General features: G+C 42.6%; 2 protein-coding genes and 1 long non-coding RNA gene across 5 annotated transcripts in view; all 3 read left to right on the top strand.

The window, feature by feature from the left end:
* LOC134288463 (uncharacterized) overlaps positions 1-26,310 on the top strand; it is an 85,434-nt gene that overhangs the window by 55,267 nt on the left and 3,857 nt on the right. The gene's annotated exons all lie outside the window — the stretch shown is intronic.
* LOC134287316 (general transcription factor IIF subunit 2-like) lies at positions 7,876-8,918 on the top strand. Its single transcript, XM_062848963.1, has one exon. The coding sequence runs from the start codon at positions 7,989-7,991 to the stop codon at positions 8,802-8,804; it is 816 nt and encodes a 271-aa protein (XP_062704947.1). The 5' UTR covers positions 7,876-7,988; the 3' UTR covers positions 8,805-8,918.
* Positions 21,781-25,639, top strand: LOC134288460 (uncharacterized protein K02A2.6-like). Of its 3 annotated transcripts, XM_062853401.1 has the most exons (3): positions 21,782-22,327; positions 23,166-25,336; positions 25,399-25,639. In XM_062853401.1, the coding sequence occupies exons 2-3, from the start codon at positions 24,602-24,604 to the stop codon at positions 25,543-25,545; spliced, it is 882 nt and encodes a 293-aa protein (XP_062709385.1). In that variant the 5' UTR covers positions 21,782-22,327; positions 23,166-24,601; the 3' UTR covers positions 25,546-25,639. The 3 variants fall into 3 exon arrangements, 2 of the variants coding, with proteins under 2 accessions (XP_062709384.1, XP_062709385.1); XM_062853400.1 differs by having other exon boundaries at positions 21,781-22,327; positions 23,166-25,639; XR_009997968.1 differs by lacking the exon at positions 21,782-22,327 and having other exon boundaries at positions 22,379-25,336.

The following is a 26,310-nucleotide window of genomic DNA, read 5'->3' as shown; positions in this document are numbered from 1 at the left end:
TGTGTCCACTTTTGTAGACTGCATGAAGCCCATGTTGTTGGAGGATGTTTTGGATGGAGTTTGTCAGTTTTGGGTAGAAGGGTAAGCTTATACGTTTTTTCGGGTCCCGGTCAGGTTGAAGTGTGGTGGAATTTTGGCGGTGTCTTTTCCTTTCATGTTTCCTAAGGATCTTGTCTACAAATTTTCTGTCGTAACCGTTCAATATCGCGGCTTCGTGGATCTTCTTTCTTTCCGCACAAAATTCTTCTTTTTCCATCGGTATATTGAATAGCCGGTGCGCCATTGAATGGAAGGCGGCTTGTTGTTGTGCTCCGAAGTGGTTGGAGTCGGACGTTATATAACGGTCTGTGGAGGTCGGTTTCCGGTAGATGCCGAATTTCAGGGTATTGTCTTCTTTCTTGGTTATCATCAAATCCAAGAATGGGAGTGAGCCATCCTTCTCTTTTTCTACCGTGAATTTGATAGAACTATGTCGAGAGTTCAACAGCTGAAGTGTCTGCGCCAGGTATCGCTCTTTCACTACTGCAAAAATGTCGTCGACATAGCGTCTCCAAATGCGGGGGAAGATTTTTTCTTTTTGAAGTTCTTCTTCAAAATCACTCATGAAGACATCGGCCAAAAGCGGTGATAATTTACTGCCCATGCTGAGTCCAAACGTTTGTTTGTAAAACTTACCCCTAAACATGAAGTAGTTTTGGTTCATACATACTTCAGCTACGGTAAGGTATGCTTCAACATGGTTAGGCGGCACTCGACAACGTTCTAAGTGCCTTCGTAAACTACGAAGCGCATCCGGAACAGGGACGTTTGGGAATAACGCAGTAACGTCGAAGGACACTAGGATTTCACCCCGTCGTACCTCGAAATTCTTCAACTTCTCGACTAGTTCTATGGAGTTTTTCACACTTCTACCGTGGGTTACCGGATAGTTTTTCATTTCACCTACTAACCAGGCAGCCATTTTTTCGGTCGGAGTACAAATATTTGAAGAAATGGGTCGCATCGCTACCGGATTTTTGTGGATTTTCGGTAGACAATACAACGATGCTACTTTTGGGTTTGGTACAAGAAATTTCCTTTCAAGTTTTTCCTCCCCCATCAGATGCGCAACTTTCTGTCGGGCACTGTTCGCTTCCTCGATCAACGAATTGAGAGGATCTTTCGGCTTGCCGTTTTTAAATTTGCACTCCTCATATGGACCGGAGTTGATCATCTCCAGGACTTTGGATTCATAGTCCATTTTGTCCATAATTACCACAGCGTTACCCTTGTCGGCCCGGGAATAAACAACATCACGTGCTTTTAACTGTCGGATCACATTTGCGGTGTTTGCGTCTGACTGTTTCGGAAAGTTTTGAGTTTCCGCTGCTTCCAAAATGCAACGTTCGATATCGTGTCGCAAGGCGGATTTTGACGGAAAGTTATCAAACTGTATGGCACTTTCGATGTTGTTTACGATATCAGCGACGGGGGCGAACTGGGGCGGAACAGCATAATTCAATCCCTTGTTAAGAAGATCATGCTCAGCTGCAGTCAATTGGGCAGACGATAGATTCACGACAAAGTTGTCTATGATCTGCGGGCGATTAACCTTCCTAGGCGCTTGCGCATTAGCAATCGCCCGCAATTAATCGCAATATTAATCGCCCGCAGATCATAGACAACTTTGTCGTGAATCTATCGTCTGCCCAATTGACTGCAGCTGAGCATGATCTTCTTAACAAGGGATTGAATTATGCTGTTCCGCCCCAGTTCGCCCCCGTCGCTGATATCGTAAACAACATCGAAAGTGCCATACAGTTTGATAACTTTCCGTCAAAATCCGCCTTGCGACACGATATCGAACGTTGCATTTTGGAAGCAGCGGAAACTCAAAACTTTCCGAAACAGTCAGACGCAAACACCGCAAATGTGATCCGACAGTTAAAAGCACGTGATGTTGTTTATTCCCGGGCCGACAAGGGTAACGCTGTGGTAATTATGGACAAAATGGACTATGAATCCAAAGTCCTGGAGATGATCAACTCCGGTCCATATGAGGAGTGCAAATTTAAAAACGGCAAGCCGAAAGATCCTCTCAATTCGTTGATCGAGGAAGCGAACAGTGCCCGACAGAAAGTTGCGCATCTGATGGGGGAGGAAAAACTTGAAAGGAAATTTCTTGTACCAAACCCAAAAGTAGCATCGTTGTATTGTCTACCGAAAATCCACAAAAATCCGGTAGCGATGCGACCCATTTCTTCAAATATTTGTACTCCGACCGAAAAAATGGCTGCCTGGTTAGTAGGTGAAATGAAAAACTATCCGGTAACCCACGGTAGAAGTGTGAAAAACTCCATAGAACTAGTCGAGAAGTTGAAGAATTTCGAGGTACGACGGGGTGAAATCCTAGTGTCCTTCGACGTTACTGCGTTATTCCCAAACGTCCCTGTTCCGGATGCGCTTCGTAGTTTACGAAGGCACTTAGAACGTTGTCGAGTGCCGCCTAACCATGTTGAAGCATACCTTACCGTAGCTGAAGTATGTATGAACCAAAACTACTTCATGTTTAGGGGTAAGTTTTACAAACAAACGTTTGGACTCAGCATGGGCAGTAAATTATCACCGCTTTTGGCCGATGTCTTCATGAGTGATTTTGAAGAAGAACTTCAAAAAGAAAAAATCTTCCCCCGCATTTGGAGACGCTATGTCGACGACATTTTTGCAGTAGTGAAAGAGCGATACCTGGCGCAGACACTTCAGCTGTTGAACTCTCGACATAGTTCTATCAAATTCACGGTAGAAAAAGAGAAGGATGGCTCACTCCCATTCTTGGATTTGATGATAACCAAGAAAGAAGACAATACCCTGAAATTCGGCATCTACCGGAAACCGACCTCCACAGACCGTTATATAACGTCCGACTCCAACCACTTCGGAGCACAACAACAAGCCGCCTTCCATTCAATGGCGCACCGGCTATTCAATATACCGATGGAAAAAGAAGAATTTTGTGCGGAAAGAAAGAAGATCCACGAAGCCGCGATATTGAACGGTTACGACAGAAAATTTGTAGACAAGATCCTTAGGAAACATGAAAGGAAAAGACACCGCCAAAATTCCACCACACTTCAACCTGACCGGGACCCGAAAAAACGTATAAGCTTACCCTTCTACCCAAAACTGACAAACTCCATCCAAAACATCCTCCAACAACATGGGCTTCATGCAGTCTACAAAAGTGGACACACATTGAAGGAGCTTCTCTGCTGCTTGAAAGACAGAGTTCCGCCGGAAGAAATGTCGGGAATTTACGAAATTCCCTGCAAAAGTTGTCCAGCAGTTTATATCGGACAAACCCGACGGAAACTTAAAACACGCTTGAGAGAGCATAGAGCCGCCGCAGACAACGGGAAAGTTCACGAATCGAGTGTGGCAGTACATTCTGCGGAACTCAACCACACCATAGATTGGGACCAAGCGAAATTAAAGAAATGCATCCGAAAAGTTTCCCAACTAAATGCATGGGAATCGATGTTCATCACCACCGCTGAACAACCGCTGATGAATGACGACGATGCCCCGATAGTTTCGCCACTCTTCCGCTTGACCAAACAAAACATCAAATAGACCCATCTCCCTCTGACGTGTACGGTAGCACGTACGAAGCTGTTTTTATTTTTGTAATCAGTTGGACAGCGTCCTGTAGATGGGCAACATCGAGCCCGAAACCGGTCGACGAAAAGGTAAATGTTTAATTACTTTTTATGTTTGTAAGAACGATAAGTGTTGTGTCCGTGTCGCGCCGCGTCTTGTGTGTGTTCTTACGTTAGCACGAAACCTAAAAAATGAGTGAAGTCACGGAAAATCCGTTATTTTTCGAATATTTAAGGTAAATGTCACGAACTACCTTTGAAAAATGCCAAACTATATTCACCGTGAATATCATTGGCATTTTTCGAAGGTAGTCCGTGACATTTACCTTAAATATTCGAAAAATAGCGGTTTTTCCGTGACTTTCTTGCAGAACTAGTCTAGCCGCACAAGTTTGTCATATACCATATTCTCAGGTTCAGCTTCTAAAATGAGCTGTAGGTGATTGAATTTAGATGTGACGAAATGAATTTTTCAGCACTGACTGTAACTCGCCTATATATGATATTGTATGTTGCTTTCATAACAAAACGCGCTGCCAACTTCCAGTCCGAATTTCTGAATCATCGCAACCAATGAGAGTCTAATAAAGGTGGGGAAGAAGATATTTCGTGTGCGTGAGATCCGTGTCTGGTGCAAAACATGTCACTACTACAAGCAAAGCGAGCTCCCATAAGAACGCGTGTCAAATAGTGACGTCACTATTTGTGTTTACTTTTTTCTTTCCTTACTAATACATAGCCATCTCTTCTTCTTCCCCACCTGTATTATGTTTCCAGTTCAAAACCGAATTAGCGACATTTTTTCTTTGACTTGCGCTGCTTTTGCCTTGCGTTAAACACAATGTCGGAAGTGGGGCGCTGTATAGAGCACCAGGTGTACAATACAGCGCCCCACTTCCGACATTGTGTTTAACGCAAGGCAAAAGCAGCGGAAGTCAAAGAAAAAATGTCGCTAATTCGGTTTTGAACTGGAAACATAATAATATACTCTCATTGCATCGCAACGAATCAACACTCAACCAATATACACGGCGTGCATATGGTGAAGGTTTATCACAAAAAATTAGGCATCGCCAAATCCGCCGTTTTTCGAAAATATGGACTTCTAGCTTTCATTTAACGTGTTCCCCAAAAAAATCCACCGAGGGATCCCGAACAACTTTTTCAGAATACTGTTTTTCCCCATACAAAATGCACGGTTCCAAATTAATCCCTATTCCTACTTAACAAACATACCCAATTTTTGTATGAAAAAGTTCCCCCGATGGAATATTTCGATGTTGGGCTTGAATGAAAGCTGGTAGCGTCAACTTTCACGTAGCGTAAAAATTAGCGATGCCCATTTTTTTGTAATAAATTTGTTCTACCAGACACACCGTGATATATCTTAGAAACATCATAAACTGAACCTTATGATTCGTCAAAAATAAGAAAATTATCGATTTCATTACGAAACTTATGAAGTTTGAATAGTCAAGAATAATATTCATGGAAATATCCAATGAAATACATGAGCGTAACTGAGTCTGAAAATTTTATAATTTTATCTTATATTTCTCATCGCTTTGGCTGATGTGAAAAAGTCATAAGGAAGACCTTATCAAATTAGAAGTGGACATGGCGGAGTATGTTGTGAAGGAATCGACTGAGTCCAGAGAAGTTTCTCGGCAATCGCGATCTGTAAACCATCGACCAAAAAACTTCGAGCGAAGATTGTTCCGCACAATCTGAGCAGCCCAGCTTGGGGCCAATTCCTAATTGGAGAGTCAGAACGGTAAGTCATTTGGAAACAAATTCTTGCTACCAATTTTTATTACAATCCTTTAATGTCTACAGAATCATGTTGGCGTCTGCAGCATCAAGCTAGACAACGGCAAGGACAACGGCGGCGGCGCCCAGATACCGTAACTCGAACCCTTGATCGAACCAACAGATTATACTGGATCCGTCATCGAATCAAGAATTTTATACTTATTTCTGTGAATAAAATCAATTCAAAATACATATATAGTTTTCAAATTTACTGAAGCTTTTTAGAAATCACACCGTATCATGGATATTTTCTTCTTCTTTTTCATTCATGCAACGATAGAACGCGCCTATATGTAAATCGTCTTGATTCAATTATGAATTTCATATTCATATTAATAGAGGTTCATAAGTTGGAGTTATGAATTTTAAACTCAAAAAAAGTATATAAAACTCATATTGAAACAACTATGACTTCCATATGCCAATAGCACAGATATTCATAAGGTTTTCTTACGCATTTTTTTGCAAGGATAACGATTCTCTTAAGACGATCTTATGATATTCATTCTGAGCATACACTATTGAATTCATAAGGCTAACCTGAGTGTCGCGGACTGACTCAATATGCTCTCTCAGCGGGAACCAAACATCGGGAGCCAAACCTTGAAGATGGAGGTTATGTTAAACCTTGGTGAACCTGTGTGGTAGATTGAAGAGTATTGTTATCTAGGTGCTGCGGATATAATTAAAACTTTTGTCACGATATCTCCATTTGCCGCTGTCAAGCCGTTGGAAAGCGAGGAGAAGGATACACATTGGTTTGAGCCTATTTTAGCTAATCTTGTAACAACTATCCATCAAAATTTCCATCGCGAATGGAAAAAAAATAAACTTGGAACACGAGAACAAAATTGGAATAATGGTGGATTGATCATGTTTACCATTTCCGAACAGTGTCGCGACGGCGTGTTTGGCAACCACGCTGAGAGAGGTGGTTGCAAGAAAATTGAACGCTTGTACTTGTTTACAAGCTGTGTACCGGAAGTGTGTAGGTGTGTGTTAGCTAGCTTGAAAAAAAAAACCGTTGCTATTCACACCACCCAGAGGTTAACATTGAAAATTTATAGAGATACCTCGAGAGATACCTTATCCACTTATGCGAGGTGTGCACTTCAAACGAAATCGCTAAATAGTTATTGTTCCGTGACCGAAATGGTCAAGAAATTTAACACAGCAAGCCCCATTTGATTTGACGTTTTGTTTCAGCTCCGTACTAGGATCGGGAATAAAACGACGCTTGCTCATTTCTTGAGCGATTCCTTGCCTGAATTTTTCACACATCGAGATATAGGCCGAGAAATTTGTTGCGATCTGCGTACTACCCATTATCCGCGAGCGGTAATGGCGGCGGATATTCAGATTAGATGTGGTCAAACCAACGGGGGTAGATGGTCACGGAGAGGTTGGAAAATGCTAAAATGCATAAATTCTTTACTAAAACCATATTCGATCTGCCCACCCCTTGGCAAGTATATTTTGAGTTTATTTAGCAATGCATAAATTGTGTTTTTGCATTATAATGCATATAACGGAGATATATGCCAAATGCATATTCGATTTTGTTTTTGTTTTTTTTTTCATTATGGCAATTTAGTAGAACGATGTAACAAGTTATGCTTTATCTAACAAGAATTTTGAACTTTATTTCATATTCTTATAAATAAATAGTTAAAATACAATAAATTAATCACAACAAATACAGATAATCGATTATAAGCAGGAGCTTCCCGGTCGACATTCAGGTCCCACGCAGAGTACACCAGAAGTTCCTTCATGCTGCTCCAACGCATATTTTTCAATCTTTCATTCCTCTGGATCAATTCACGTGCAGCAACTGGATGAATCGTTTCCGGTAGTGCCGATATCTGATGGGGAAATACGAGGAGAAATATAAGTATCCAATTCATATGCCTTTAGCTACCGTACTTACCAAAAATGGAACAATCGCTGTTTGTAGCGTTCCATGGCTACCAGTAAGACCTATGTCTAAATAACCGTTTCGCTCACCCTTGGCTCACCTTTCACAGAATGTAAAAAACACTGTTTTCTATTAAAAAACTCACGAAAAAACATCCGTTTAGATTATTTCCTGCAATGGCGGTTGGCAAGTCGAATATTTTAAGTCCTTAGTGTAACATAAGGGTATCGATATCCTTTAGATTCAATATAGGCCGCATATGCATGGAAATGCATAATGTAAAAGAACGCCATGCATATTTTTTATTCACAGCAAAGAGTATGTTTTTTATATCAAAAAATATTATTAAAACATATGCTAACAAGTATATTCGTTTTTCTCAGTGGTACTCCCACTTAACTTTGGCGATGATTTTGCTACACTTATTTACGATCAAGAGTTTTTTCGACTTTATGTTCCCAAACCCGGTGAGCTGTCAAACTTTGTGCTGCGATGTTTTTTCTTACCTTTTGTACCGAAACCGGCAGCATTGTTTACCTCTAGCTGCTGCGTATACGTGAACAAGTTCAATTCGAGGCCAGTGCAGATTACCAACAAAAACCGTAATAAAACCAGAAGTTAAAATGTCCAAGGAAGCGGAACCAGCCCGTTCGGATAAGGAGCTTGACCTGTCGAATGCGGGTCGTGGCGTTTGGTTGGTAAAAGTCCCAAAATACATTGCCAACAAGTGGGAGAAAGCTCCGGGCAACATCGAGGTTGGTAAGCTAAAGATCTCGAAACAAGTTGGGCAGAAGGCACAGGTTTCGCTCACCTTGTCGGAAGCCGTCATTAACATCGACCCGGGTGAAGGGATTCCCCGGGAGCACAAGCTGGACGTGTCAGTGGTAACGAAGCAAACGTTGGGTGTATTCTCGCACAGTGTCCCCTCGGCGGACCGGAAAGAGGACAGTGCCCCCGAAGGCGAGAAGCTCTTCATGGAGGGGCGAATCGTGCAGCGGCTGGAGTGTCGCCCGCTGGGTGACAATGCCTACATGAAGATGAAGCTGGAATCGATCCGGAAGGCTTCGCAACCGGCGCGGCAGGTCAAATCGCTGGAGAAGATCGTCCACAACTTCAAGCCGGTTTCGGACCACAAGCACAACATCGAGGATAAGGAACGGAAGAAGGCCGAGGGCAAGAAGTCCCGAGACGACAAGAACGCAGTGTTGGATATGTTGTTCAATGCGTTCGAGAAGCATCAGTACTACAACATCAAGGATCTGGTCAAGATCACCCGGCAGCCGATCAGTTACCTGAAGGAGATTCTGAAGGAGGTTTGCGACTATAATATGAAGAACCCACACAAGAACATGTGGGAACTGAAGAAGGAGTACCGGCACTACAAGGACGACGACAAGAAGGAGGAGAGTAAGGACATGTCTGACAGTGACAGCGACTGACAATAGCACGGGGAAGAGTGCCAAGGGCTGTTGAGGAAGGAGCTTGATTGGTGGTAAGTTAATACTAATCTTTGTTAATCTTAGATCATTGGGAATAAATCTAATCTAACTATATGTATATTGTTACATTAAAATCCGATGCTTTCCTTAGAGAACGTTCACAAACTATGTCACGCAAAAATGGTTTATTTTCAACAACTTTGTGTAGAAATGTAGAAAGTTTTGAAGAAAACCGTGGGGCATGGTGTTATTTGTTCAAAACTATGTCCTGTCTTGTTGCCGTTTAGGGTTTTCACCTTCAGAATCGCATGCGCTGTAAGAGCCTTCGACGGTAAATTCTGCTCGGATATAACCAATGTCCGTACATACCGCAGTGCGAATATAGATTCGGATCACTACTTAGTTGCTGTATGCATGCGCTCAAAACTTTCGACAATTATCACCACGCGTCGAAGTCGAACGCCGCGTAACGTATAAGTGGCTCAAGACTACGCGCAGCATGTTAGCAGTGGCCCAACCAACGGAAGAGCAGCTTGGCGCAGCTACACTTTGAAGATGGCTGGAGGGACATCCGATCCGTCATAGCTAGTACCTCGGCTACAGCACTAGGCTTCGCGATTCCGAATCACAGAAACGACTGGTACGACGGCGAATGTGAACAGTTGAAAAACGGGAAGAATGCAGCACGGGCGAGAATGCTGCAACACCGTACGAGAGCGAATAAAGGCACGTTACAAACAGGCGCGGAACAGGCAGAACTCAGTCTTCCGGATGAAGAAGCGCCAGCAGGAAGAACGAGATCGCGAAGCGATGGAAGAGCTGTACCGCGCTAAGGACACATGAAAGTACATACTACGAGAAGCTGAACCGCTTGCGCAGAAGCGCCAGTCACACGGTGCATATATTGATCAATAGTTGGCCGTTTTATGGAAACATTGAATGTATAATATTGTTCAAAAATAGATTGACATCAATCATTCAACTTTTCCCCTATCTTCCGTTTGATCAACCACACAGCAATATTTCCCCTCCATAGCGCATTTTTCTTCAATTTTCTCTACAATATTTCCCCACCTTCAAAATTGTTACATCAATCCTCTCGAAGATTGTTCAAACCATGGGTCAAATTATTCCATGGATCAATTGATTGGTTCAATATTCAATTCATTGGTTCAATTCGATCCGACGTATCCCTGCGCTGCAATCACACTTTGAAGGTGTGTGCACACTATTGTGTCAGTCCAACTTGGGGTGCAGTCAGCAATAAACAGTTCACAACATTTTTTGTGTAATCTTATAACTCGGTTGGTGTCCCACCGAACTTTGCTAAAAATTACTGGTGCACTGGCGGTTTCTAACACCAGTTAATTAATAATTTGCACATTAGGGTGGTAACATGCTTAGCTGCGTTGCCTATAAATTAGAAATACCCCCTTCTGACAAAGAACACCCTTCTGTAGTAATTTTGTGTAATGTCGAAATATAAAGGTAATTCAGCAAGACGGCACTGATGGTGTTTCGAGTCCCATCCCATGGGCTGTCCAAAAACTTTTCGTAATAAAAAAATATGTAAAATGTTTGATTACATATGTAAAAATGGTAAAGCTTAGAAGAATTAATGTGAATAGAAAATTCATTAAAAACATAAACAAAAATGTGACAGAAATGCATTGTATACATTGGGCATTGGGATCGGTAGGACTGAAAATCAACCGCACACCCACCGACGACGCATTGATTCCATAAGGCTGACACAAATTTCGATTTTCTCTTATGTCACCGCCCCCTCGGAAAATTTTGGTCGATATTCAACATTTTGAGGGGGGACAACAATAAATTATTCAAGAAATTCTAAAATTTCAAGGTGAAATTAGAGTTGCACAGAAAATTTCTTAACAAATCCGATGAGTTTATAGATTTTGCCAAATTGTTTGGGTATTTCTTCGTCACATACATTTATTATTTATTGTCCTCCCTCTTAGCGAGCCAACGAGTATTGTGACATAAGAAGAAAATGAGATTTGTTCCGGCCTAAAAGGCTTTGCTTTGCTAGCTGTGCACGTATGATAAGCATGCACGGACACTTGTTTTTTTTCTCTTTATGCATTAACTTCTCTCATACTGCCGGGAGATTTTCTCTCTGCTCGAGCCTCGGCTTGATCTATCTCTCGTGAAAGATATTGGATTGATACTTGGTTTGATCCTCGTGATTTCATCAATAATCCTTGAGAAAGAAATACTTGATGGAATGGTGGAATAAAGGAAACAAGAAAGCGCTGCCAAATAAACATTTTCAAGCACATGTTGCGCATCGTAAATTTTCATTAGATTATTTAGGAATAATGTTTAATATTTAACATTGGTTCATCATGTTTTATATCACATCTTTAATTTCCACTAACGCATATGCGATTTTCTAGTGCCTTTAGTATAAAATGCTACAAAACTCAGTATATTTTCGACAGCTTTGTTCTCTTCGTCATGGGGTGTTATCTATGTTGGGAATATCAATTTCCTATCCCTTGTACTGGCAACCCCATCGGCCGACCCCTCGACAGTGAGCTGTCAACCACCGGAAATCAATAATACTTTGTCATTCCAAAAGTGTAACTACAAGAGAAAACATGTGTCTAATTAAACCTCATTGAATTCGCTAGTTATCGGTTTTCTCTTAATTCGATTCCGCTACCACTGTCCGAATTCCCATTAGGTTATGGGCCCCGTGGATTCGCGAGTGCCGGGATCGAGTGTTTTTGCGTAGAAATGGAAAGAGAAGGTGAAATCGCGCGTGTTCCGCAGTTCGACGGTACGAACTACCCTTCGTGGAAGTTCCGTATGCAGGTGGTGCTAGAAGAGCACGAACTCGCCGAGTGCATAGAGACGGAGCTGGAAGAAGTGGATGATTACGTCGTGAAACCGGAAGACACGAACGCTGTGAAGGGTGAAAAGGAGAAGGCGGCGGAAAAACGCAGAAAGAGAGATCGTCGCTGCAAGTCGCTCCTGATTGCTCGAATTCACGATAGCCAGCTCGAGTACATTCAGGACAAACCGACGCCGAGGGCGATCTGGCTTGCGCTGCAAAGAATTTTCGAGCGCAAGAGCATCGCGAGTCGGCTACACCTGAAAAAGAAGCTGTTGTCATTGCGTCACGACGGCGGCTGCCTCCATGACCATTTTCTTGTGTTCGATCGAGTTGTGCGGGACTACAAAGCAACCGGTGCAGTGCTTGAAGACATTGACATTGTATGTCATTTGTTGTTGACGCTCGGGTCAGAATACGCGACGGTAGTGACGGCACTAGAAACAATGCCAGAAGAAAATTTGTCTCTCGACTTTGTGCGGTGCCGCTTATTGGATGAAGAAATAAAGCGGAAAAGTGCTGGTATTGAATCGGCAATGCCGTGAAGTGATGATGCCGCTTTCGCCGGTGCGAGTGCCGGGAAACAACAGAAGAAGAAGTGGAAGTGCTTTGGCTGTCACAAAGAAGGCCATAAAATTTCCGAATGCCCTGAGAAGAAAAACAAGAAGAGTGTTACAGTGAAAAACAGTGCGCATTATGGAAAGCGAGATGGAAAGGGCGAAGATGGTGTGTGTTTCGTGGTCGGTACGCAGGAATCCTCAACGCAACGAGTCAACTGGATCATCGATTCGGGATCATCGGAACACTTGACGAACGACCGGAGTCTGTTCGAGTGTTTGTCGCCGATGGAAGAGCCGATGAAGATTGCAGTTGCAAAGGAGGGCGAGTGCATTACGGCGATGCACCACGGCGAAGTGAAACTGACGTCCATCGTAAACGGTGAGTCCATTCCAATTACCCTTAAAAATGTCCTCTACATCCCGGAGGCAAGAGTGAATTTGCTCTCTGTGCGTAAGATGGAAACAGCTGGGTTGAAGATTATGTTCGCTGATGGGAAAGTGCGCGTTGAGCAAGGCTCGAGACTGATCGCGGTCGGATCGCGGCGTGGAAAACTGTATGAAATGAACTTTCGCCGAAAAAGTGAGAATGCAGTAAAATCGTCGTATTTTTGCGGTCGGGTCCCTAAAGAGCTTGAACTGTGGCATCGGCGGTATGGCCACTTGAGTGCCAAGAACTTGTCAGTGCTTATTCGAAACGATATGGTTTCCGGACTAGATGCCGGAACCGGGAAAAAGACTGATGTAACCGTATGTGATTCGTGCATCGCCGGGAAGCAGACTCGTGAACCGTTTTCCGCGCGCGAGGGCAGACAGTCCAAAGAAGTTTTGGAACTGGTTCACTCGGACGTCTGCGGGCCAGTGACGCCGGTGGGCATAAACGGGGAGAAGTATTTCGTCTCGTTTATTGACGACTGCAGCCGGTTCACTGTCATCTTTCTGATGCGTTCGAAGGACCAAGTCGCCGAAAAGTTTCGAGAATACGAGGCGATCGCGAGTGCTAAGTTTGGCAGAGGGATATCCCGTTTCCGTTGCGATAATGGAGGGGAGTATAAAAGTCGAGCCTTCACTGACTTTTGTAAGCAAAAGGGGATCGTGATTGAGTGGACAGTGCCCTACACGCCAGAGCAAAATGGCACAAGTGAACGTATGAATAGAACGCTGGTTGAGAAGACGCGTTCTATGCTCGAAGACAGTGGTGTGAATAAGCGACTATGGGGTCCGGCAGTCCAAACCGCAGCGTTCTTGGCCAATCGTAGCCCCGCGAGTGCGATTGACTCTAAAAAGACTCCGTTCGAAATTTGGAATGGGCAAAAGCCAGACGTGAAGAGGCTTCGAGTGTTCGGCGCGGATGTGTACGTTCACATACCGAAAGAGTGTCGGAAGAAACTCGACGCGAAATCGTGGCGTGGAACATTCGTCGGGTATACCACAAACGGCTACCGGATTTGGAATCCTGTACGCAAGGAAATCGTTACCGCTCGGGACGTGATATTCGTGGAAGAAAAGGATCGCAGTGTTCAACAAGTGAATGAAGATTCGGGAAACGACAAGCTTTGGATTCCGCGACTGGAAGCCGACGACGAGGGTGCTCAGGATGATCAGCCAGAAGAAGATTCGGAAGTCGAAGAAACTGAGGAGGATAATTTCGATAGTGCCGACGAGCAGTTGGACGAACCTGCTGTGGAAGACGGAGTAGCTGATGAAGGACGAAGGCCTCAACGGCGGCGGGATGTTCCAAGGTGGCATGCGGATTACGAGCTCGACTATACTGGATTCGCTCTGAATGCTACTAGTTTCGTCGAGAATCTACCTGCTTCGCTGGCTGAAATGAGGAAGCGAGAGGATTGGCCGCATTGGGAGCAAGCTGTTCGCGAGGAAATGGACTCCTTAACCAAGAATGACACCTGGACGATGGCGAAGCTACCAGAAGGAAGGAAGCCGATTTCCTGTAAATGGGTGTTTAAAGTTAAACGATCCAATGATGGTGGAGCTGATCGCTACAAGGCGCGCCTAGTGGCGCGGGGCTTTTCGCAGAGACATGGCTTTGATTATTCAGAGACATACTCTCCGGTTGCCAAACTGGACACCATAAGAGCAGTTTTGGCAGTAGCGAACCAGGAGAGATGGCACATCCACCAAATGGATGTGCGCACCGCGTTCCTGAATGGAAAGATTACAGAAGAGATTTATATGACGCCTCCAGAGGGATACAAGCACAACAGCGGTTTGGTATGTCGCCTCAACCGTGCCCTTTATGGATTAAAACAGTCGTCTAGAGCTTGGAATCAGCGGTTCGATCAGTTCATGCAGGAGTTGGGATACAGAAGGAGCACTAACGATCCGTGCTTGTATGTGAAGGGATCCGGCAGTACATTGATAGTTCTCATCTTGTACGTCGACGATATCCTTGTTGCATCTCCCAATCTAGCGCTGGTGAAGGAAGTGAAACGTCGTTTCGTCGAGGAATTTGAAATGTCAGATGTTGGCGAGGTGAAGAACTTCCTGGGGATGAAGGTGGAACGTGACATCGAAGAACGAACACTAAAAATCAGCCAGCGGGGATTCTTGGAAAATCTACTTCGTCGATTCAACATGCAGGATTGCAAGCCCATCTCGACGCCGATGGAATGTCGGCTGCGTCTTGAACGAGGAAAACCAGGAGAACAGACGGATAAACCCTATCGTGAACTGGTCGGGTGTTTGATGTACGTGGCGTTAACTTCACGACCCGATCTGTGTGTGGCAGCAAATTACTTTAGCCAGTTCCAGAGTTGCCCAACAGAACAGCACTGGATACATCTGAAGAGAGTATTGCGATATGTACGTGGGACGCTTGACCTCGGGCTGGTCTATAAGGGAAACGACGGAGCTCTGCCGTTAGAAGCTTACGCAGACGCGGACTAGGCGAACGACTTGATGGACAGGAAGTCGTTGTCGGGGTACGTTTTTCGGATTTTCGGGAATACCGTTTGTTGGCTGACCCGGAAACAGTCGACAATTTCTCTGTCCTCCACTGAGGCAGAACTTGTTTCGCTGAGTACAGCAGTTTGTCAAGGAACGTGGCTAATGCGAACGATGGAAGATCTGGGAATCCGAATGAGCAGTCCAATCAAGTACTTCGAGGACAACCAATCTACGATACGTGTTGCAGAAGACGAACGTGGAGTAGGGCGACTAAAACACGTCGATGTGAAGCATATGTTCGTGCGGAACGAGATTCAACAAGGACGTGTTGTTCTGGAGTACGTGCCAACGGCCGAGCAGCTGGCCGACATAATGACCAAAGGTTTGCCAGCCGGGGCTTTCCAGAAGCATCGAGCGAACCTAGGATTGATGGGTTCCGTAAATTGAGCGGGGGTGTTGGGAATATCAATTTCCTATCCCTTGTACTGGCAACCCCATCGGCCGACCCCTCGACAGTGAGCTGTCAACCACCGGAAATCAATAATACTTTGTCATTCCAAAAGTGTAACTACAAGAGAAAACATGTGTCTAATTAAACCTCATTGAATTCGCTAGTTATCGGTTTTCTCTTAATTCGATTCCGCTACCACTGTCCGAATTCCCATTAATCTAAAGTCTGATAAACTGAAAGTTGGCGTCACATTTTGCCAATCAAACTGTTTACAACTAAGTTTCAAGCTATTTGGATGACAAAAAACTCTTATGGCAAAGAGAGAAACACTGCCAATAATACTCAAAGTCACTCTCAAGGCATATAATTTAATCATCGTTCAGTAATCAATCTAGCTATAGATAAACCTGTTAATAACGGATAAAGCAAACATTTTCAATTATAGCCGAAACAACCAAATCAATATGGCAATAACCTCATATCAGCCTTTGTTTTCCAAACCTCTACTGCTTTACATATTTACTATGACTATGACATTAGCAAAAATCAAAACATGTTCGAACCTAACTATTATTTAATTATTTATTTATTTTTAACTTTAAATTTTGTAAGAGGGAAAAGCCCCTTAGAGTGATTTCCAAATTTACATGTTGAAGTTCGATCCTAACTGTTCATACTTATTGTTTAAGCTCCATTTTGTATGAAATACAGTGACGATTCGTTCGTTGAGAGCTCGTTAGATGGGCTGTCTCGATGGTTGAATGTTCACTGGTTGGGGCAAAACCCAACTAAAAAGCACTGTCAGTGTCAAAATAGATGTCAAAACGAGTTTGACGTCTGACCGCCGTCGCATCACAGCTCCTGTATACAGAACGTTTACGCAAGTATGTGAGTGTTCCGTGACGTATTTCTCGTCACTTGCGTGTGTCTAGAGCATTTTGATCAGTTGTCAGTTGCCCCAACGAACGAACACGATTCGCTAATCGGGGCGCAGCACAGTGGCGGGCCTCCATACAAAAGTCGAACAAAACCTCAAATGTTAACCGAAATTGCTAAAATTCACAGGTTATGATGATTTTAGTTCCCTAAATCTATTCCTGATATGGAACTTATAATAGATTTTGATTTTACTATATTAGGGTGGTTCAAAATTTTGAAATCTGCTGATTATGGAAAGCATGTAAAAATAATCGATAATAAGCTATCACGATGTGCTTTCTGAACGTAGGTTTTGATTAACCTTCTGATTTGGGGGTTCTTAAATCATGTATTGGTATCGAAATAAACTAAAATTGTGTATTTGTTGCTGTTAGGGTGGTCCAAAATCTGTATCACTCTGTGTCGTTCAGTAGAAATGTGTTGAACGAAACTGCATGAGTAACATACAATAATATATTTTTTTTTAAATTTCTTTGTATTCGTGAATTTTAACTTAATGCTAATCTTTCACAGCATACAATAAAACTTCAAGTTTAAAAACCCCATAAAAGGGGTTTCACTAAAGAGCATAAAATGTTCGTTTCATAAAATTGGTTTTAAAATATTCAAATATTGCCTTGGCGATCGCGACGTTTACGCAGAAAAATATTTAACGTAGCGTTTATCGCCGTTTAGTGAATTCCTTTTATATTTTATAGATGATTGTTGCTTTGAACTGTAGCGATGTGCGTGTAGAAAAGAAACACGTAGATGTCGACGAATTTGTGTCACTATATATTGAAACTTCGATGAAGGTTCGTGAAGAGATTGCTTCCAAGGTTGTTGAGCAATTCTAACGATTAAGATAAATCGAAAAAACAACCAGTTTAAGGGAATCAATGAGCAATGGTTTGTAGTTATTTTTACATGTTTTCACGGTTGTTTTTGCCTTTCTTTTATTTTGAAGGATAAAAGAGTTAGTTGTATCTGGTGAAGCAACATGTGAGTAGTGTCTAAGGAAATAAAGGCTTATTCATACTTAGTCATCACTCCCTTCCTCTCCAGCTTACTGTTTTAAACTGGAGCACCCACCTTCTTGTGGTTTTCTGTCAAAAACTAAAATAATATTTAAAAAAAAATGCTAAAGCCGTGGCCATTACATTATTACATTTTCAGATACCAACCCCCCCCCCCCCCCCCCTCTCATGACCATCTGACTTGGTGAAAGTCTCTTACAAGAATGAAAATTCCACTAAATTGTTAGTATTCTGAAGTCAATTTGAACTATGTGAAGATAAAATTTAAACTTCAAACAATATCACTTCCTCCACAACCATGCGGCTCCATTGTGACCTGATAGAAAAAAAAATTTTTTTTTTCGCGCTTAGCGCAAAAATGCGCAAACAGTGACCTATATAGCCAAAAACTAGTCAAAATTGCACGTCAGATCCGGGATACGGCGTCGTTTTCTGATGTTTCCTAAACAAGTACTGGATCTTTTTAATACGAAGTTTTTCGTCAAAATTTCATAAAAGTCAATATGTTTGCATATTGTAAAAACATAATAATTTTGTGATTGAATTCCAAACAATCCCTGAAATGTAATGACTATTTATACCCAAAAACACAAAAAATATTGTCACATTATTCAAGTCTTCCTAACTTTTACAACGACCTCATGAAGGAAGCTCATAAAATAAAGACAATAAATACTAATATTGTAGCACATAAAACTTCAACTTTGAAAAAATCTACAAGACTCAATTTTCGACCAAATCTCTTGAAAATTTGGGGTTTTCTTAGTTAAAGTATCTATAATAGAAGAAAAATATTAGAAAAATAAAATATTGAAGTCGATTTTTGAGGTTTTGTCCGGCTTCCGGCCACTGTGCGCAGTCGTGACCCAACCAGCGAATCCGGACTGTATTTTGGTTCACCGGTAGAAGTTCATAACTTGTGTTAGAAATTAAAAAAAAACATTAACCTTCTCAAGACATTAGGAAAAATAGCATGATGAATTAATAAATAGATCCACTATTTACCAATTCATCATACTCATCCGAGAGATTGGGTTCAATAAATAAGAGTTTATGAATGCTTACAAAAAATCGAATATGGCGTGGTAAATCACCAGAATTATTAAAACATTATTTTTTTTTCATAATCATTAATGGAATTGAATAAGCAAGTGAAATATAGAAATTTGCACTTTTCTAATGATCAAGTCTTTATTTTATTTACAATGCAAAAACGTGACACTTTATTTCTAAAAATTTGCTTTCAAAGCATTCCATAAAATTCAATTGAGCTGGCCACCATGAACACCGTGAACCACGCGCTGAATGTTGGTGAATTGCTATCTCTTCCTCACTGATGGGATGGTCTTCGCTCAATCTGCTGACTCTTTTACCCTGCTGGATTGATCGAATAAAACAACTCAAGGGGAAAGTTTGACGGACTTGGATGATCTTGATGGTTTGGTCAAACTGGATGATAGCGGTGGTTGGATCAATCTTTCGGAGGGGAAATTATTGAAGATATAAACACCAACCTCAATCTCGCTTTTGCAGGTTGGTCAGTATTTATATCAAGATTCAACATTATCATCCATCTTCTTCGCAATAAAAATGCAAGCAATACATTTAACAATATTTCTATCAATTTGTGTTTCTTGATGAAGTTGAAGGAAGGATTGAACCTCTTGGTTGAATCAATTTATTGATAAGTGTAAATGGCACTAGAGAGGCTTTGTTCCACAAGCCGACATGTGCCGAGATAATCACGGGAATATTCTCACGAGCGAGCGTGAGGTGGTCGAGAGGTGGCGGCAGCATTACGATGGTACCTCAATGGAGACGTTGCAAGTACCGAAGGTGGCGTGGTAACAGATCTAGGAGTATGTGTGTTTCGGGCAAGTCCCGAGACAGTCAACTCGGCTTCGTCAGTCTTACTCTACACCTTGTGTCAAGCAGTCGCTACCACATATTGGCGTCGAGAGGGATCATTTTTCTCGGATTAGAGGAGCAGCAGTGAATCGGAGAAAAACATCAAATAATCGGAAAGAATATCATCAAATTGGTGGAAATGGAGGTAACTTATCATGCTGTTATTAAAGTGCATTTAGTGAAACAGAAAAAGATTACAAGCAAGCGTCGGCAATTTTCTCTGCATGGGCGTGAAAAGAAGCCATGTTTTTTTCTACCCCGCTGAGAGAACGTCAGAAAGGGGAAAAGAGAAAGTGACGTCGATGATTAAATTCGTCGAAATGATGCCAATGATTGAATTCGTTGGGGTTTTTGTATGTGTGTAGTCGATGATTAAATTCGTTGGAAGATGAGAAGTGAGAAGCTGAATTTAATTCACCGAAAATCAACTCACGTTGGAAAAAAAAATACTGATGGTAAACAAAGTTGTTTTTTTTTTCTTTTCTTTTCGTTTTGTTGGTTTGTGTTTTAGCCACGGGGATGCTACGGTGATCCGATTTTGTTGCCGCTTATCATGCGCAACCAGAGCACACTAATACCATCATTCAGTCAATACAGCAGCGGGAGAAAATAAGGAAAAACGCACTTTGGCGAACAAAGTTTGCAAAAAGAGGTATTCTGTGACTTTTCACAAAGAATTATCACTATCTGTAGGAATTTTACCTAAACATCGACACTCTCAAATTGAAAATTATCAAATAATGCAGCTTTTTCATGATCAATACTTTTATGGAATCGAATGTGATGTGAGCGTTTTGCACCGATATCCCTCGTAAAAAAGGTAAACATTCAAATTTCACGACTGTGTTGGTGAATATTTTGGCTGGAGTATAAATTTATGCTCCACGTAAGGAGGCACAATCCAACCTGTCAAACTCCATAGTGAAAAAATCGGATGCCGTCCCCTTGGTTTTAGCAAGCAAGCGGTAACCAGGACGGAACCCAAAACCAAAATGATGCACAGAACCAGGTTCTGCTGTTACAAACAGCAACGGCATTCAACCCGGCAGCGTACAATCTGCCGCAGTTCCGGTACAAACATCTTCCTTCATCAGAAGTGCGCAACGCCTGGAATGGATGGATTCGTGGTTTCGAACGTGTTATGAAGGCTTCGAGTATTACGGATGGATCGATGAAGAAAATTCAAATGCTTGCAATGGGCGGATTAGAATTGCAGAACGTTTTCGACGGTATCCCAGGAGCCGACGAAGAGTCCGAAGAATCGGCTGATCCTTTTGCTGTTGCCAGAACGAAGCTGGACAATCATTTTCCCCCAAAACAACACGAGAGCTTCGAGAGGTACTTGTTTTGGATGATGTCACCAGAAACGGAAGAACCGATTGAGAAATTCGTGGAGCGGGTGCAACAAAAGGCTGAAAAGTGTGCGTTCGGGAAAATATCATTGGAGAGCCGTCAAATCGCAGTGGTGGATAAGATCATACAATATGCGCCGGGGGATCTACGTGAAAAACTATTGGATAAGGAACATTTGACGCTGGATGACTGCATAAAAGTGGTCAACTCGCACCAGGCGGTGAAGTATCAAGCGTCCAAAATGAGTGAAAAATCCGGAACCCCGTTGCCAATAAACGTTCAGAAGTTGTACGCGAACTCAGGTAGAAGGAATTTTGTGCATTCAGATTCTTTCCAAACGAATTCATCGCGCTGTACGAAGTGTGGATACAATCAACATAAGCTTGGTGAACGATGTCCTGCATTGAATCAGCTCTGCGTTCGTTGTCGTGGTGTTGGCCACTTCAAGGCGGTATGCAGAAGCACAGCTCGTGGCCCCACGGAACCCTCGTCAGCTCCGGCTCATTTGAAGCGACCCTACCCTACACCGACAACCTCCCGGAACATGCCTCTGTTCAAGAAACCCAGGAATGTTATGCATATTGAAACCCCAGAGGAGAACAACATGGAATCAGATGAAGAGGAATTGCCCGTCTACAATGTAGGCGACAACGATGAGCTCATACAATGCAAAGTTGGAGGGGTTGGCATAGAAATGTTGATTGATTCGGGTTCGAAGTATAATTTGATAGATGATGCTACCTGGTCAACGATGAAAATGAGAAACGTGCAAGCGAGCAACATCCGCTTTGATGCGAGCAAGAAGTTTCTCGCATATGGGAAAGTGCCTCTAAAATTAATCGCCGTTTTTGATGCCGAAATCGAAATATTGGGAACTGATAGGAAACTGGCAGTGGACACGACCTTCTATGTTATAGAACAAGGACAGCAGCCGCTTTTGGGTTAACTAACTGCTCAACAACTAGGAGTCCTCCGTATCGGTTGGGGATCTCATTGAAGTGGATCGTGTCGCGGTTACAAAACAGCATTTCCTTTTCATTCGGGACGTCGAGCTTACGCTGCCGATTGACCGAAGCGTGCCGCCTGTCATCCAACCACTTCGAAGGTGCCCAGTTCCCCTACTGGACAAAGTGAAGGCAAAATTGGACGATCTTCTGGCCCAGGACATTATAGAGAGAGTTGAGAAACCTACATCTTGGGTTTCGCCGCTTGTCCCCATTTTAAAGGATAATGGGGATTTGAGGATGTGCATTGATATGCGCAGGGCTAATCAAGCGATACAGCGTTTGAACCATCCACTTCCTGTATTCGAGGAAATCTTACCACGAATTCGCAATGCTCGATATTACTCTTTGTTGGATATGAAGGAATCGTATTACCACGTGATGTTGACGGAAGGCTGCAGGGATGTTACCACCTTTATTACTAACTGGGGATTGTACCGGTTCAAAAGACTCTTCTTTGGGGTTAATTGCGCCCCAGAGCTTTTTCAAAGCTTGATGGAGAGTTTGCTGGCAAACTGCCCTAATCTGGTAAGTCAAAACAACCTGTTGGCATCAAATATATGGTAAGTGGGGGCAGGATGGGTCACCTAAGAAATGGACCCCTATAACTGTCTGAATATAAATCGCATTTCTCTGTACCACGACTCTCAGATACACTAGTCAGCTATGATATAAAAGTATAGAAAGGTAATAAAGTTTGAAACCTGCTTCTTGACAAGCAATTTTCAAAACATGACCCATCTTGCCCCACCTCATTTTTACGGGGGCAAGATGGGTCAGCTATCAGAAAACTCGATTTTTCTCCAACAAAAATACTATATCTTCTATTTTTTCTCTATACATCTAAGCTTCACAGACGTACAGATTACATGAAAAAAGTGTTGAAACATATCGGTAGATTATTCTCAGAACTAGAAGATTTTTGTTCAGGTAGCCATGAACGGACTTTGAAAACTTATATTTTTTGTAGGAAAATTTCAAAAATAGTTTCACAAACTCTCAGTGCTCTAATTGCTTCGATAATGTAGGTCACAGAATAGCCTTTCAATGAAGAATAACACATTTTCAAAAACTATGCAAACATACCGAAAAATTAGGGTGACCCATCTTGCCCCGTCTACACAATACACGTAGTTACATGGAATGTATAGCATAAGGAGTATAGCGAAAAAATATTTTATTTTTTTCTGTGCAAGGAACGTAAAGAATTTTTAAAACAATATATCACTTTTTTGTGTATCCACTTCGTTCATCTGGGAAAATTATTGAAAGATTCAAAAAATATATAGTACGGTTGAAAACGGTACTGACCCATCTTGCCCCCTGACCCATCATACTATATTTCTAAAATCCTTATTTGGTTCAGATTGGCTTCATCGACGATTTTCTAGTATTTGGTGAGACAGAAGAAGCACACGACAAGGCATTGGAAACAGTTGTTCGTAGGTTCGAGGAACTTGGAGTTCAACTGAACCACCAGAAATGTAAGTTCAAGCAGTTGGAAGTGATTTTCTTAGGCCACCGGCTTTCGGAGAAAGGAGTCCTTCCATCGGACGATAAGGTGCGCTCCATTTTGAACTGCTGAGCCCCCAAATCTAAGGAGGAATTACGAAGCTTTTTGGGCCTGGTCACTTTTGTGTCACGTTTCATTCCTGACTTAGCAACAGCCAATCACCCATTGCGCGAGCTCGTCAAACAATCTTCGAACTTTGTTTGGAACCAGGACCATCAAGTTGCTTTTGATTCAATCAAACAGCGAATTGGACGTTTGGACTATTTGGGATATTACGATCCGATAGACCGCACCCTGGTGGTAACCGATGCGTCGGGCGTAGGGCTCGGTGCGGTGCTCATTCAATTTAAGAATGGCAAGCCAAAAGTCATCAGCTACGCCTCAAAGAGCCTTTCAGAGACCGAGATGAAGTATCCCCCGATCGAGAAAGAGGCTCTTGGTATTGTGTGGGCCGTTGAGCGGTTCAGAATTTACTTGATCGGTATCACGTTCGAGCTCGAAACTGATCATCGACCGCTAGAAACAGTGTTCACCAGAACATCCAGGCCGACTCTGAGGATCGAAAGGTGGCTTCTAAGGCTACAGGCGTTCACGTTTAATGTGGTTTACCGCAAGGGCTCAGCCAATCTGGCTGATTGCCTGTCTAGATTGGCTTCTCACGTGGATGATGTTTCCTGGAATGAAGAGTCAGAGGTTTTTATACGAAGAATCGCGGTTGAGACGTTGGCTGTTTTGAATGATGATCGGGATGATGATTTCGATGAAAACTCGGAAGTTGAAATCAAAGCGATACAAGAAGCCGCTGCCATCGATATAACAGAAGTTGTGAAGGAAACTAAAAGTGACGAAGAACTGAGCGCAGTACAGAAGGCGATTATGACACACGACTGGGGAAACTCGGTAGTGAAACCGTACGTCGCATTTCAGAACGAACTGAGCTACATAAACGGGTTGGTCATGAGAGGTTCAAAACTGGTCGTGCCTCGGACATTGCGTAGTCGTATGTGCCAACTGGCGCACGAGGGCCATCCTGGCCAATCAGTTATGAAAAGTCGATTGCGTGACAAATACTGGTGGCCCAACATGGACGGAGAGACAGTAAAGCTCTGCGAGTCTTGCGAGGGATGCCGTTTAGTGCATTGTGCCAATCCACCGGATCCCATAAGCAGACGGTCGCTACCAGAAAAGCCGTGGATTGATCTGGCGATCGACTTTCTCGGTCCAATGCCTAGCGGCGAATATATCCTTGTAATAATCGATTATTACAGCAGGTATAGGAGCTTGAAATCATGACCAAAATCACAGCGCAGGAGACGATTCTGAGGCTAAAAAGGATCTTTAGAACGTGGGGTTATCCGAGAACAATCACCTTGGATAATGGCAAACAGTTCGTTTCCAAAGAATTTGGAAATTTCTGCAAAACGTTAGGTATTCATTTGAATCACAGCACACCCTACTGGCCGCAAGCCAACGGCGAGGTCGAGCGGCAAAACAGATCCTTACTGAAACGACTGAAGATATCTAACGCCCTCTACGGCAATTGGAAAACGGAGCTCGACGACTACCTGATCCTTTATAACAATTCGCCTCACAGCGTGACTGGCCAAGCACCGAGTGAACTTCTCCAAAACAGGAAACTCCGCTATAAACTACCCCTATTGGATGTCCTCAGCTCAACACCACCAAGTACCGAATTCCGCGATCGTGACACTCAAAAGAAATTCGAAGGAAAAGTACGAGAGGACAATAGGCGAGGAGCGAAACGTAGCGAGATAGAAATCGGTGACAAAGTTTTGATGAAGAACCTGCTACCGAAAGACAAGCTCTCCACCGACTTCCACAAAGAGAAGTTCTTGGTTGTAGACAAAGAAGGTACAAATGTCACGATCGAATCGGATGAAAATGATAAACGCTACGAACGTAATACATCTCATTTGCGCAAGATCACAGAACCTCTGGACATGATGCCTCTGCGGGAGTATCCAGTGGATCATCAGATGGAAGCATTGATTAGTCCACCTCACGTAAGTCGGAACATACTAAGGTAGTGAACTAGAACAAAAACTGATATTGATGAAGCCTTTAGTCGCCACAGGTACAACACCCGTTTCACCACGCGAGTCCATTGATTGCTACGGAGCAGATCGAACCAGAAATCGGGGACTATCAAGATGCAGTTCCGGTCCGTAGATCATCTCGAATACCGAAACCGAAGTGTCGTTACAGTCCTTAAGTTTCAGTTAAAATTAAGACTTTTCAATCGGTAGAGTAGAATACTTCAAATGTTAAAATCTAGTTTATTGTCGATTAAAGCTTAAAAGTATAAATAAAAACCCGAATTAATCCACCTATGGTGAACAGAACCCTTCTTACACTTATTGAAACTATTGTTGTATTATTTGTATTTAACATATTTATTTTGTGTGATGGACCAAAAGTTCTAGAAAATATTGTGGATTTGGCATCTATTGAATTGGTTTCCAAAATAGCATCATGAACCATGGACTAAACTACCAGAAATGCCAGACACCTTCTAGAATCTTGTGTGATTTTTTTAAAAAATTGCTTACATATTCTGGAATATTGTACCGTGAGGTCGCCATTCACCGCTCACTTTGAGTCAAATGATCAAATGTTAGTAAAGTATCGTAGCAAAAGTGAATCAAAAAACTATCATTTCACCAAGCTTTTATATGGGTGTACCTGAAATCACGTTCTCAAAAAATATTTCTTACACTGCGCTGCAGGAAAACATGGGAACTGTTCAGGGCAAACAGCAGAAGAAATATCCAACAGGTAAAACCCGTTAAAAATTCCATTTTGACAAAACAGGATGAACTGAATGTCATGAATCATCAATACTTTGGTAAATAAAAGTTTTTTTGTTTTTATAAATGAATAGTTTCTGTGATTCCATGAAAAAATAATCCAGTGAGCGGTGAATGGATCCATTATGAGCGGTGAATGGATGCATGAGGGGTAATAGGAGCCAAGAGAT

The sequence above is a fragment of the Aedes albopictus genome, chromosome 2, assembly GCF_035046485.1.
Source record: "Aedes albopictus strain Foshan chromosome 2, AalbF5, whole genome shotgun sequence".
NCBI classification, from domain to species: Eukaryota; Metazoa; Arthropoda; class Insecta; order Diptera; family Culicidae; genus Aedes; species Aedes albopictus.
This window is presented reverse-complemented; position numbering and strand designations above follow the sequence as displayed.

Bases quoted from the DNA above. Each gene is read 5' to 3' on its own strand.
- LOC134288460 (XM_062853400.1), top strand. From the start codon at position 23,718: ATGAAGTATCCCCCGATCGAGAAAGAGGCTCTTGGTATTGTGTGGGCC.
- LOC134287316 (XM_062848963.1), top strand. From the start codon at position 7,989: ATGTCCAAGGAAGCGGAACCAGCCCGTTCGGATAAGGAGCTTGACCTG.